The following is a 14,507-nucleotide window of genomic DNA, read 5'->3' as shown; positions in this document are numbered from 1 at the left end:
GTGAGGGAAACTCAAATATGGATGTATCTCGGATACTGAGATCTCGGATACTGAGATCTCGGATTATGACGCAATGAAAGTTTGACGTATCCTGGGTGCACTGAGATACGTTTTACGTGAAAAAACAGGTATTGAGCACCCGAGATGCGTTCAAAAGCTGATCAGGGTCTCAGTATTCAAGATACAGTTAAACGCAAAAAATTAAGTCACAGTATTCGAGATATAGTCAGATACAAATTAAGATTACAGTACCTGAGATACGTGTATTATAGTCTAGGTGTCTCTGCACCCTAAATTTCTTGAAAAAAATTCTATATTCTCCCATCCTCAACCATATCCTCACAATTTGTTATTTTCTCTCTTCTCTTTTTTATCCTTCCACTTTGTTCGCATGGATAATAATCAATTCTTTTTTGTTATAATTTATCCCAATAGGATAGTAAGAAACGATGATAAAGGAGTGGTTTTTGAGTCTAATTCAACTGTGATGTTGCGCACTAACCGTGTTGATACCCTACATGCGCTAAAGAATATCACACTGAGCAACATGGAAGAATAGGTTCCAAGAAAGTTGGGCGGGTTGCATATAGATTTTTGAACGCGCTTCCGAGTGGTGGATTTACCAACAGGTTATTCTGACTTGAAGTGGACCAGCATGTGAGAGTAATGTTCGACGTAGATGCAAAGCTAATGCTACAACATGTGATGGAGTGGTATGTTACGGTTCGTGACGTGGTTGGTAGTGGTATGTCGAGTCCTCAAGTAGTCCCGCTAGATGCAAGACCCATCCACTTCGCCCAACCTTGTGATAGTGTCGAAGAAGACGACAACGATGGTGATTCAGATTATGTTACCAAATCCAGATCGACGACTTCTTCCTCTGATGAATATGTGCTAGAAACTCCCACGGGCAATGGTCTCAGTTTCTCTTGCCTTTCCCTTTGCCTATTCCTCAATTGTTAGAAGTTTTAAGTCATTATCACACTTTGAATTTGGACCCAATGCAGTTGGATGATCCTTTCAATACCGGCCAAGGAGAGGATTACAACACCGATGTTGGGTTGGAATTCTGGGTTAGCCATAGGTTTAAGAACCAAGATGCTGTTCTGATGGCGGTAAAGAATTACAGTATTAAAAGGAACATGGAGTACAGAATTCTGAAGTCGGATAAGCTTAATTACCATTGTTGTTGCAAGCAATTCACCAACGGTTGTCCATAGAGCCTTCGTATGGCACTACGTCAGAATTTGAACTACTAATATATTTTATTTATTAAGTTTGATGAAATTAAAGGCTATTATATTAATTATGTCTTGTACTGAATGTTGACATGTACAAGTAATTTTGTAGGAGGTGCATAGGTTTCGTAGACCACACACCTGCTTGACACCAACCATGTCTCAAGACCATACTCAGTTATAGTAGTTTGATTTTTAAGGTCATCCTACCTATAATACAAAGTGATCCATTTGTCTATATTCTGGTGTTATAAAGTGCAGTGTATCAGAGTTATCATTTCAATTCATCGTATTGAAAGCTGTGGATAACAAAGCGAAAAAGCGATTGCTCATATTTATGGTGATTAGAAAGAATCGTACAACAAGATACTCAGTCTCTTACAAGCTTTGCAAGAATGCCTCCCAGGTACGCTTCACGATTGCATTGGAGTTTCGTATTATGACGGCAACATGATTGACAGAGATTGGAGCAGCTTGATAAGGTATTTTGCAAATTTTCTCCTTGTGTTGAGGTATTTAAGCACTGCAAGTCTTTTGTATCAGTGGTTGGGACACACTTGTACGGAGAGTACGGGGCGTGTTATTAATTATTGTGGCTCAAGATGGTAATAACATTCTGCCCATAGCTTTTGCATTAGTCGAGTTTGAAACAACTGAGTCATGGCCATTTTTTCCTACCGAATTTGAGGCAGCATGTTACTCCGCAATAGGAACTTATCATATTTGATAGATCACATGCCATTCACGCTATCTTAAATGCACCTCACAGTGGTTGGCATCCTCCTTCAGCATATCATGCTTATTTCATATGCCACATGGCTTCGAACTTCAATTCACGATTCAAATCAGCCAAAAGTAAAAGGTACCTTATAAATACAGCGTATAATCCAAGCAAAGAGGGTTGCAATTGGTATTTGGATGCTTTGGGTGGATTATCCCGCGATATGTTGGATTGGACTCTTCGATTTAGGAAGGACTTATAGCTTCAATATTGTGATAAAGGTCGTCGGTGTGGTCACATGACAACGAATCTTTCAGAGTGTATAAATGCAGTGCTAAAGGGAACAAGGAATCTTCCTGTAGCGGCCGTTGTTAGGGCAATTTATGAGAGGTTGCAACAGCAATTCGTGCACAAAAGACACAAGAATAAGTGACATGCATCCTGCAATGTCAATCATATTATGTCTAGCAACGGTGCAGAGTGAGTGGTACATGTGTGCCAGCAGTGCAGACCCCTAAGACAATTACCTGTAATGATCGAAATCCACAAACAATTGCAACCATCTCAAAGGAACAATTGTAGCTGACTTGTCTGTGGAAAGAAACCCCCCGATAAGCATCATCAAATAGCACCTGACGTACTTAAGAACTATATCCGGATTTGTCCTAGGTGGAATGTGTGAAACCCTATTCTTCAGCCATCCTCAAACCGAAAACTTGCTTCCTATCCTTTGGATGTGGATGTGACCTATTGTCAAGTAAATCCTCAACCTACTCCCACATGGGTGTCCATGCTACTGTTGGAAATCTCTAGTACAATTCCTAATCGGCTCACCCTCAGTGCGCATACCAAGATAGTAAGCAACATCTTGAAGCGTAATATTGATCTCACCCAATGGAAGGTGAAAACTGTAGGTCTCAGGCCTCCATCGCTTGACAAATACAAAGATAAAGAAATTATCAAACATAAAATCTCTCAACTCTACTGCATGTCCAAAGCTAGCTCCCTGATATAAGGCAATAGGATATTCGATGGGGTCTAACCAAGGTCACACGATGTGGCAATAATAACTGAGGCCTCTACAATAGTCACAACATTTACTCTCGCAAATTAATCTCGTCTAAATCATTATATAGGTTTAATAATTATTAAATATTGTAAATCTAGTAGATACACATCATTAATAAAATATATATTTCATACAACATTAATATTCATTATCAATATTCAAAGTATCAAATAAAAAAAAATAATATGAAGCAAGAATTAAAAAATAAATCATTCATGTTGCACTATTTTAACCTAACTAGTAGTCTTCTAGATGATATCAATCCAGCGATAGATTTTAACAAAAAAATATGATCTAATAACTATTTTATTTGAATAATATATTTATTTAATTTAATTAATATATTATTTTACGTTTAACTATTATATTTATTTAAGTTAACTTTCTAAAATATTAAAACCTACTATATTTACCTAAGTTAATAGAACTTCTAACTAACAAACTCAAAATACCTAATACATTAACTAAATTAATAAAGCTTAAATACATAAACTAATTATTTACTAAAAATAAAAGCGAAAAAAAAAACTAACCTCAAAATCTAAAGCTCTAACTATGTGCTAAGTCACATTCAGTCGGTTGATGTATTCGTCGTGAACATATTGTTGAGGGGTCATCTGTAATTCAAAAACTCAAAGTAAAGGTATTGCAAAGTTACAAAATTTTTCAAAACTCTTCAAATACATGAAAATCTTGGCTGCAATTAATTTATATAGGCATCTGACTATATTTTCGGTGCTATGACCTAATTTTTACGTTTGACCGTATCTCGAATACTGAAATTCCTGATAATTTTTTGAACGCATATCTAATACTTAATACTCGTTTTTTCACGTAAAACGTATTTCAGGTATATCTAAGATACGTCAGACTTTCGTTGCGTCATATAGCCCAGAATCTCAGTATTCAGAATATGTCCATATTTAAATTTCTCTTACAGTACTCAAAGTGTAGTAAGTTACATATTTAAGTAATTATTCTATATTTTATATATTTTTGTAAATTATATAATTATTTAATTTAAATAAAAAATTCTTACTACTTCGAATTAATTAGTTATTAAAAGAGTTTGACCTTTCATGGCTAAACTTTTTGCAAATAGATTATTTTAGTGTTAAATATAAAAATACTTAATTATTTTAATATTTTACAACATCATAATAATAGTATAAAATACCATTAATATTTTGTAGTAAAAATATTTAGTTATAAAAGGGCATCCACAATAATATATAACACATAATTTAAGTTATTTTTAAAAAATTTACTCATGATAATCCAATATAGAAAAAAGGTTTATAAATTATAATTGAATGGTCTTCACTCTGATTTTGTAGAATGATTAAATCCATGTTATTAACCAGTGTAAGTATGTTGAATATTATGTTTATGCAATTATATATATATATATATATATATATATATATATATATATATATATATATATATATATATATATTCAAGAGAGTTTCACATAATTATTGAACAAATTCATAAAATCATTGTCATTTGGTAATATAACCATGGCAATGTATTATTAAATGTACATAGTTTTTTAATTAATCTTTTATGCTGGTAGCTAATGTTAGTTACTATATCATATTTTATATCAATTCCTTGCATGATCTGTCAGCTTAAAAAACTATATAAGAATCTAAGAATTTACACTAATTATAGTACATTGAAAACTAAATTAATGAACAAACTATATACTCCACTACCTTGACGGAAATCATTTCAATTTTGGTGAAAAATTAATTTGGTATTTAATGTTTTTGGTAGTGACATTATTTATGAAACCATTAAACTATGAGCAAATCTTACACATTTGGTCCATAGTCTTTAACGTTATTCTCAACAACTATTCAGAAAAAGACAATTTTGTGTTATATGAGGTAGCTGAAATGCGCTCCAAATATTTTCAATATTATTTTGTGCCAAATATTTCTACAATTATATAAAATATATTTCACAAATATTTATTATTAACTAGCTATAGTTTAGGTTTTTCTAGACATTTGTTTAATAACATCAAAATAAAAAATCTTATTAAAACCGTTGAAAAGATTTTTTTTTTTTTTTTAAGAAAACTTACTCTAAAAGACGGTTAAAAAAAATAATTATTAAAAGAGACTTATTTTTATCAAAATTATTTAAAAAAATTAATTAATAAAATATTTTAAAAAATCATTTTTTTATTAAAGAAACCAATATATTTTTAAATCATTTTTTATTTATTTTTCTTTTAAAGACATATTTTTTCTTTAATTGAATTTTTTTTCTTTTTTTAATTATATTTTTATGCATCAAATCATTTTTCGAGTCTTTCTTTATTTTTTATTAAAATTTTATTGTAAATAATTTTGTTATTTTACTTTATACTCTCACTTCGTACTCCCAAATCTAATACAACAACGATAGAATAAGAACTAAGAGAAAAAGAAAGAAAATATATATTTTTATTATCTTTTGGAAATTATGTACATAACTGAATTCAATTATAATGTATTGATTCTCTAAAGTTTTTATATCCATCGTCATTGTTAAATTCTGTAATCAAATTTAATTTTATAAGGTTAATAATGAAGATAAAATTTACACTATCTAATAATAATATTAAAATTAACTACTTATAAAAAGAAGTGACAAAATCAACTTAAAAATATGTATAAATAATTATAATAAAAGTATAATAATAATATATTTCATGTTCATAATAAAAATAAAAAATATTTTTTCTCTCTTCATTATTCTTGTAGTGTTGTGTTAGATTTTAGAAGTGTAGTGAATATTAATGGTGAATTAGTAGTTTACAGTAGTAAATTTATGTTTATAAGTAAAAGTGTATTAATAAAAATTCGAATATAATAGATAATTAAAAAAATATGCTTATAAAAAAATAAATAAAAAATAACATAAAAATATATATATATATTTTTAAAAATTAATATTATTTTTTAAATATTATAAAATTAATCTTTTTTAATAATTTTGGTATTAAAAGTTCTTTTTAATAACCTTTTGAGTAACTTTTTATTTTTCATATGTTTAATATATTAAATATTTAAAAATGTGTATTATTATTTCCTTGGCAAATATTCTTGTAACAATTTATAACCAAATTTTTTATTTTTAAGAAATTATAAATAAAAGTAAATAATTATAAATATGCTTAGACAACTCATTAAATTTATTTTAAAAAGAGAGAAAAATTTTTAAGTGCAGCGCCACCAACCTAATTAAATGACACAACTCCAATTCTTTCATGTGACACCAACCTAATAATAATGATGCATGCATAGCTGAAATGAAAAATGAATATAGGTTGGAACGACAAGACTTTACTTGCTTGGGGAAAGCTTTTGCTTTTTCAAAAATAATTTATAAAAATTAACTTTTAAAAAATAATTTTTTAAAAATTATGATATTTATATTTAATAAATTAAATTAAAAATAATTTTTAATAAGTACACGTAACAATAAACCTATTTGATAAAATAATTTTTAAAAAAATTTCAAATATTATAATAAATGTTAATATAAAAATTAAATTTAAATATTAATTAATGTATAAAATATATTAAATTTTTTAATTTTAATAAATACAAATTAATTTTAAAATATTTTTTTTAAAATACTTTATCAAACCAAATCCAAGTTGGAGTATCTTTTTGTTTTTAAAAAAGTATTTTTATATATTTCTTCGTTTAATAATAATAATAAGCTCTATTTTACTAAATAAGAAATTAAAATTTGTTAATTTATTTATTATGTCTAATTGTATGTCATTTTCTAAATAATGTTACACTTACTATTATCCAATAAAAAAATGTTAGAATTGTGGTGCTTTTTCAACGAGTGATGCAGAATTGGTTATCTTCGATTCTCGATTCTAAACATCTCAAATAGCAGAGTCATTGAGCAGTGCCGGATTCTCAACGTTAATCTTCTTCTGTCACCTTCATTTTTTCTCTCGTTTTCCTCTTTTTGTCATTTTTCGTTCAATTTTTCTTCCTTCACTGTTCCCCATATCAACATGCATTATCATTTTATCTTAATTTTTTTATATAAAACATAGACATTATTACATCATAATCATGTTTAATTCAACAACTCAAAACATAGAAACACAATATCAAGGAAACAAAACAACACAACCCCACATGATGCAAAATTTGATGGTGTTTTGCTGGCCTCACCAAAGCTTTTCTTTCTTATATGATCTCTGTCTCTCTAAAATATAAGTTCTCATTCTGCTAAATTGAGTAAGTTTCCTTTGATTCAAGCTCCAAATGATTCCTCTCTCTCACTAACCCCAAGCACTTTCTCTTCTCACTCTTCTTCTTCAGATTCAAAATTTTCATTTTTTTTTCACCTTTTTCCTTCCATTGCTTCATATCCACTTTCACAGACCCAGTTTCTAGAATCTCACCTTCCGAGTCTCATTCACCACATAGAAGAAAAAAGTTCACTCTTTCATCACTTTTCCGGCGACCCATTTCCCAGAAAGTTCACTCGCCGGAAAAAGTTCACTCTTTTAGAAATTTTCCGGTGACCCATTTTCCTGAATCTTCCATTCGCCGGAGAAAGGTTCACCCTTTATAACTTTAACGGCGACCCATTTTCTAGAACTTCACGGTGATTGTGCTCTCTCTCTCTCTCTCTCTCTCTCTCTCTCTCTAGCAATGTCAATTTTCGATGGAGCATTCATGGACACAGAGCTCTCAAAGCGAACCTCAATCTTCGGCCTCCGCCTCTGGGTCGTCATCGGAATCCTCGTCGGAGTCCTCATCGTATTTACCCTCTTTCTTCTCTCCCTCTGCCTCACCTCCCGCCGCCACCGCCGCCGCCGAACCGTTGCCGGAAAATATTCATCCGCCGGAGCACCACCAGCCAAGGAGATCCAGGAGATAGTCCACCTCCCTGGACCACACATGCTCCGGCAGCCTCAGGCGCCGGCGCCGGTGCCAGAGATTCACGTTGACTTCGGAAAGGTGGAGCACCGTGTGGTGGTGCACTCTGATAACAACAACAACAGCAACAATAGAGGAGTGTCTAGCGGTGAGAGTAAAGGAACTGTTAGTGGCTGTGAAACGACATCGTCGTTTGGGAGTGGGAGTGTCGTTTTGGGGGTTGGTGGTGGTGGTGTTGGTGTGGGACCTGAGGTTTCTCATCTTGGTTGGGGAAGATGGTACACTTTGAGAGAACTTGAAGCTGCTACTAATGGATTGTGTGAAGAGAATGTGATTGGTGAAGGTGGTTATGGCATTGTTTATTCTGGCGTTCTAAGTGATGGTACCAAAGTTGCTGTCAAGAATCTCTTGAATAACAAGTATGTGTTCTTTTCTTATTCTTCAATTCAATTCTAGGTTTTGAATTCTTCTGTTGGTTCATATTTTGTGTGGTTGAATTTGACATCAATTTGGTGATAACCATTTCAATAGTGCCATTCCTTCCTTGAATTCACTTTAAGTTTTACAAGTTTAGGTGAAATCTTGAGTTTGATTACCTTGCTTCCCAGCTTGTTTGTTTTGCATGTTTCATTTGATGCTTCTGCTTGATTTTTTATGGGGTGTGGCTTAAGAAATTTCAATAAAACTGAAATGTCTTAATTGCCTAATGACCAGCGGTATTTTGATCTCCTTTTCAATGTTGAATATGTGTATGTTAGTTTTCTTTATTTAGCTCATGCTTGATCTAGGTGAATTTGTTTGAATGTAGTAAAAATATTAGATGAGGTGTCAATTGTTGTTCAAATGTTGTTTTCTCTCATGCAATTTAGCTCATAAAAAAACTTGGTTTTCTTAAAAATTCATGATATTAAGAGCTTTGTTGATATTTTGAATTGGAAGAAGGACAAAGGAACATCTTTTATTATTAATTGTTGCTCCTATTCCATGTGATTTGAAAGAAATAAAACAAAGTTTACACACACATATAATTGGATTATACTTCAGAACACAGTTCTGAGTTTTAATTGCACCCTCTATAATAATTGAAATAATTGACACATTTATTAAATTAATAAATATATATACAGTTGTTCTCTGTCCTTTTTAATTATTTTGTTGATGAAACCAGTGAGAAGTATCAAAGGGCAATGATTGGCTTTTTATTGTAGGCCAGCATTTTCTTTTGTTTTACTTTAACTACTGCTTTCTACTTTCTTCCCTTTTTTTTTTTTTTTTTTTTAAATTTTAACTGTTTTTTTGACTGTGTTGTCCTTGTCTTTTATAGTTAGGACTTCATCATCATTTCAGTGAATTACTCATGAGAAGGAAAGAATCAAGTCTCTTTTCGGCTCCTTGATCTCATATTGCTGAATTGATATGATGTTGTCACTTGTCATGATTTTTTGCACTCATTGCATCTTTTGGATTTTCTTGCAACTTTCTCTTTTGGATTACTTGATGTTGCTTACTAGTGAAGGTTCACTAGTCCTTTTCTTGATTCTTGTTCTTGTATTTTTCTTTTGCATAGGATGTGTTAGGTAAGTGTCTCATGACAGAAAATACAGATTCACTGAGATAATAGAGACGGAGGTCCATGTCTCCGTTCGGGTGAATAGAAAATTGAACAAATTTTGTCCGAAAACAATCATAGTTCGTCGATTTTTATATTTACCTTCTTTTCCAAACACATTTATATCTCAATGTTTCTTGTTTAACTCACTTTCAGGGGCCAAGCTGAGAGAGAATTTAAAGTAGAGGTAGAAGCAATTGGTCGAGTTCGACACAAAAATCTTGTTAGGTTACTTGGCTATTGTGTTGAGGGGGCCTACAGGTATTGATATCTTTTTGTCCCAAAAATATAAATACAAAAATACAAAACCATTAATGCTAAAAAGTTTTATTTGGTTTTGAGAGATGTAATATTGAGGCATGGCTTTGTTTTAATTTACAGGATGCTTGTGTATGAATATGTGAACAATGGGAATCTAGAACAATGGCTCCATGGGGATGTTGGACCTGTAAGTCCCTTGACATGGGATATACGCATGAACATCATCTTGGGAACTGCAAGAGGGTACTGAAATTTGTGACTAATTTGCATATTTCAGAGCCGAATCTGTGTTGCTGCTATGATATGAATGTTTTTGGTCACTGTGTTTGTGTTATATTATTTCAGATTGGCATATCTTCATGAAGGTCTTGAACCAAAGGTTGTCCACCGGGATGTGAAATCGAGTAATATACTCATTGATCGCCAATGGAACTCTAAGGTTTCTGATTTCGGGCTCGCTAAACTTTTGTGTTCTGAGAATAGCTACATCACAACTCGAGTGATGGGGACATTTGGGTTAGTATGATTAGGCTAAGCTTTTTTCTATACATTCTTCCGAATTAGAATTAATTCATGGACACCAGTAATGCTTTAAGGCCACAGACACTGAGCCTTTCTCTATCTCCTTTTGTAGTTATGTTGCACCGGAGTATGCTTGCACCGGAATGTTGACCGAAAAGAGTGACGTTTATAGCTTCGGGATACTCATCATGGAGATAATTACCGGGAGGAGTCCTGTCGATTATAGTAGACCACAAGGAGAGGTTAGAGGCCATAACCAACGGCACCATAACAATTTATAGATGTTCCCTCCATCCAACAATAATTGTCAGATTGTCAAATTCAGTACATCACTTGAAATAATTTGCACCAATTTTGTCAATATGACAGTTGTTATGGGATGGACGAATGGAGTATTTCCTTTTACAATTTTGTCCTTCCTCTTTTCTTGTGCTAATTGTGAAAGTTACAAGTCACAGGTTAACTTAATAGATTGGTTGAAGACTATGGTTGGGAATAGAAAAGCTGAAGAGGTAGTTGATCCTAAGCTCCCTGAGATGCCAACCTCCAAGGCCCTTAAACGTGCTATATTGATTGCCCTTCGTTGTGTTGACCCTGACGCGACAAAGAGGCCTAAAATGGGACATGTGATCCACATGCTTGAGGCAGATGATCTGTTATTCCAACATGTATGTACTTTTTGCTTCCTAAAACTTAACATTGATCATGACTTGATCAAAAGCAAGCTACATTTTTTGTTCATATATACTGGGATGAAATTTAAATCTAGAATTTCATGCATATTATCCGAACCCTTCACTACCAAACTAAGTCCTAGTGACTTAATACTTTTTTTTTTTCTTGTTTGTAGGAACGAAAAACTGAGGGAGAATCTTCGCGTTCGCAACGACAAGAGCGCAAGGACTCAGATTTAGATAAGAGGATACCAGATGGAGGGATCACTGATCAAAGTGAAGATGATAGTAATAGAAATCACCAGCAGCATACTAGGTGGAGATGATAAATTATAATAGTATGATAATTATTTAAGTCATTAAATAGCAATATGTTCTCACTCTTTTTGTCTTTAGTAATTTCCCATTTTTATATATTTATTCCTAGCTTGCTTTCAAAAACAAAAAAATTCTAATTTTTTTCTTCTTTTGATTACATAATTTTGTGCCTGTTGTTAGTGACACCAATTTGGATCCATATTCATGTGTATACTACTATGATTCATTATTATAAGTGAAAAAAAAATAATCTTGTGTTCATATGAAACAATTTTGGATAAGTATTACCCTACAAAAACAGAAAGAGCTGAAACAGAAAGAAGAATGAGACCACTTTGGCTCCTACATTTTTGGATTTAGCATTTGCATAATGGTCCCATAATTAAGAATGTAACAGTGCTAATTTGTGGCCCCTCAATTAGTTATAGTTGCTGTGCTCTGATTGAGCATTGAGCACCACACCTACCATCCAGCTATGTTGATAGGAGCAATTTGATTGATTGCATCAACATCATTGCCAACTCCATTGTTGGATTCTTATGGGAAAATGGACCTTCCTAACAGGGGTGATCACTGATCAATGATCATTGATCAATGTCAACTTGTGTGAAGCTTTTTGTCATTTTGGCTTCTTTTGAATTCTATCTTAGACAATGCAAACTTTGTCCATTGAAGATGAATTTAATGAAAATTGTTGGATGCTGATTGTGGATGTAGTACACCTCTTTTTGTCTCACCATCTTTCAAACAGTTAGTTTCTTATGATCACTATCATAAAAGTAAAACTACACTGCTCTTGAAAAAAATTATATTGAACAATTAAATTTTAATCTAATTTCTAGGGAAAATTTTAGCTATACAATTCTGGGTATCCTTGTATTTTATAAAAAGTATACCTTTTAATTTAATAAATGACAACTACTCTGCTACCCTCTGAAAATTGAAGAGTATATTACCTTATTATACATTATTGCATGATAAGTTGATTCTATATATTTTTAATACAGGAAATATTTTTTTTAACCAATACAACTTGGGGTTAAAGTTTGTACAAGAACTCATTTGAAACATGCATTAAATGCACTCTAGAGTTTAATTAAAATATGATACTTCATATTCAAATAAAATACAATGAGATATTTATTTTATCTGCATAATTAGACTTATCATGTAATGTTATATCATAGAGGATAATTAGTTCTCCAATTTTCAAAAAATACAGAAGCAATATATATTACGTATCATCTAATTTTAAGTGACTTCAGTGTAATTTACTATAATTTCCTATGTGCATTTCTGCACTTCTCATTGGTGGTCACAACACCAAATACATATAATTTATTATTTATTTCTAATATATATGAAATTTGTTTAGCCTACAATGTAACTAACTATAACTAACCAATAGATTTGTGGTAGGCATTGATGATGAAAGTATAGGTAGTTAAGTCCTTAATAGTAGGCAGAGTTATTAATTAAATAGGTCTAATGATATTGCCTTTTCTTGTTTTGCTTATCGTTTCTATAACCTTCAAAGCAAAAAATGTTAAACCTAAATCTCTTGCAAGAAACTCAATGTCTCCAAATTTTCAATTAAATGTTACCAGCATTATTTAAAGTTATGGTCCTTTAAGAGAATTTAAAATTGGTTCCTGCTCAAATAAATAAGGGTAAAATAAATTTTTGTCCTTGAAATTTTTTAAAAATATCCATAAATTTTATAATTTTATCCTAAAAGTTTTCGATTTGCATCAAATATTCTCCTGGCGGCTAATTTTTCAAAAAATTTAGGATTAATTTAGCAATAATTTCACAAAAACAACCTTCACTACAAATAAATCAGATATAGTTGTCATACATTATTGCTAGCTTTATCTTTAACTTTTTAAAAATTTAGTTGTAAAGATATATTTGATGCAAATTAAAAATTTTGAGACAAAATTAAAACAAAATAAAATTAAAAAATATTTTAAATTTTTTTTATAAATGTCAGGAATAAACAATATATTTTACGTTTATTTTTTTACATATTGATATACCATTGGTGTAATACTCAATCATTGAATTTTATGGTGTTTTTCAAAATTGTGGGAACAGTACAATCTGTCCCCCTCATACAAGGGGGACGGATTGTACTGTTCCCACAATTTTAAAAAACACCATAAAATCCAATGATTGAGTATTACATCAAGTTTTTTTAATATACAAAAAAAATTAACCTATATTTTACCCAATAAATAAATTCTTTTTTTTTTAATTATTTTCCTTAAAAGTTAAAACAATTCATTTTGGATCCACCAAAAAGCATTTCAATTTGAAAATTTGAAGGTGTGTGCACTCAAGTCATGTGAAGTTTTAATGGATTGATGGATTGTTGTAGGTATCGTCATGTGTGGTAGGGTTATGATGATGAGCATCATGGCTCTCATAAATGGGTTACTATTACAATTGGCTTATTCTTATCTCCTGCTAGTTATGTCAACGGAAAAATGATTGTACAAATATTATGAACTATATAACAAAAATGATTGTACAAACATTTTGGGATAAGGATTTTGTTGAAGTGCACTACTTGTTTAGTAATAATAGGTAAAAAAAATGAAATAAAAATATTATATTGAAATGATAAGGTCAACAAGTGCACTTCTAATAGGGTCTATAAAGCCAATGAATCATTAACAAAAGGCAAGAACAACATTATTGATTAGCTAACATGACAACTAACAATGAGGAGAAAAAAAGAAATGAGAGGCACTCTAGACGACGACGACAATAATAAAGTTTTGTTCTATTAGGTAGAGCTTGTTACAAGGATCAAATGATTCTATTAAATTTTATCATGTATTATATTTACAAAAAGATCGTTTATATGTAAATTTTGTTTGACCATCTCATGGATGGTCTTTCTCTACTTTTTATTCTTTATCCATCTTCCATCTCATCCACCCTCTTGACTCGGTATTCTGTCGGTCTTTTTCTTACATGTTCAAATCACTTGAGACGCGATTTTACCATCTTTTCTACAATAGGTGCTACTCCAACTCTCTCTCTCTCTCTCTCTCTCTCTCTCTCTCTTATATCTTTGTTCCTTATTCTATCCAATCGCGTATGACTATTTATCCATCTCAATATTTTTATCTCTGTCACACTTAACTTATGTTCGTGTTCCCTTTTGACCGCCC

General features: G+C 31.5%; 1 protein-coding gene and 1 pseudogene across 1 annotated transcript; both read left to right on the top strand.

The window, feature by feature from the left end:
• Positions 1–666: 666 nt before the first annotated feature.
• Positions 667–1,259, top strand: LOC148569367 (uncharacterized; annotated as a pseudogene).
• Positions 1,260–6,881: 5,622 nt separating this feature from the next.
• On the top strand, positions 6,882–11,593 carry LOC107635049 (putative serine/threonine-protein kinase At1g01540). The gene is made up of 7 exons (XM_016338409.3): positions 6,882–8,360; positions 9,707–9,811; positions 9,932–10,054; positions 10,157–10,327; positions 10,446–10,575; positions 10,792–11,001; positions 11,184–11,593. Exons 1-7 carry the CDS (start codon positions 7,714–7,716, stop codon positions 11,331–11,333), a joined length of 1,536 nt encoding a protein of 511 aa, XP_016193895.1. The 5' UTR covers positions 6,882–7,713; the 3' UTR covers positions 11,334–11,593.
• Positions 11,594–14,507: the final 2,914 nt, after the last annotated feature.

Source organism: Arachis ipaensis, chromosome B4 (assembly GCF_059453495.1).
Source record: "Arachis ipaensis isolate K30076 ecotype BB chromosome B4, ASM5945349v1, whole genome shotgun sequence".
Lineage (NCBI taxonomy): Eukaryota > Viridiplantae > Streptophyta > Magnoliopsida > Fabales > Fabaceae > Arachis > Arachis ipaensis.
The sequence above is the reverse complement of the archived record's forward strand: the minus strand, read 5'-3'. Positions and strand labels throughout refer to the sequence as shown.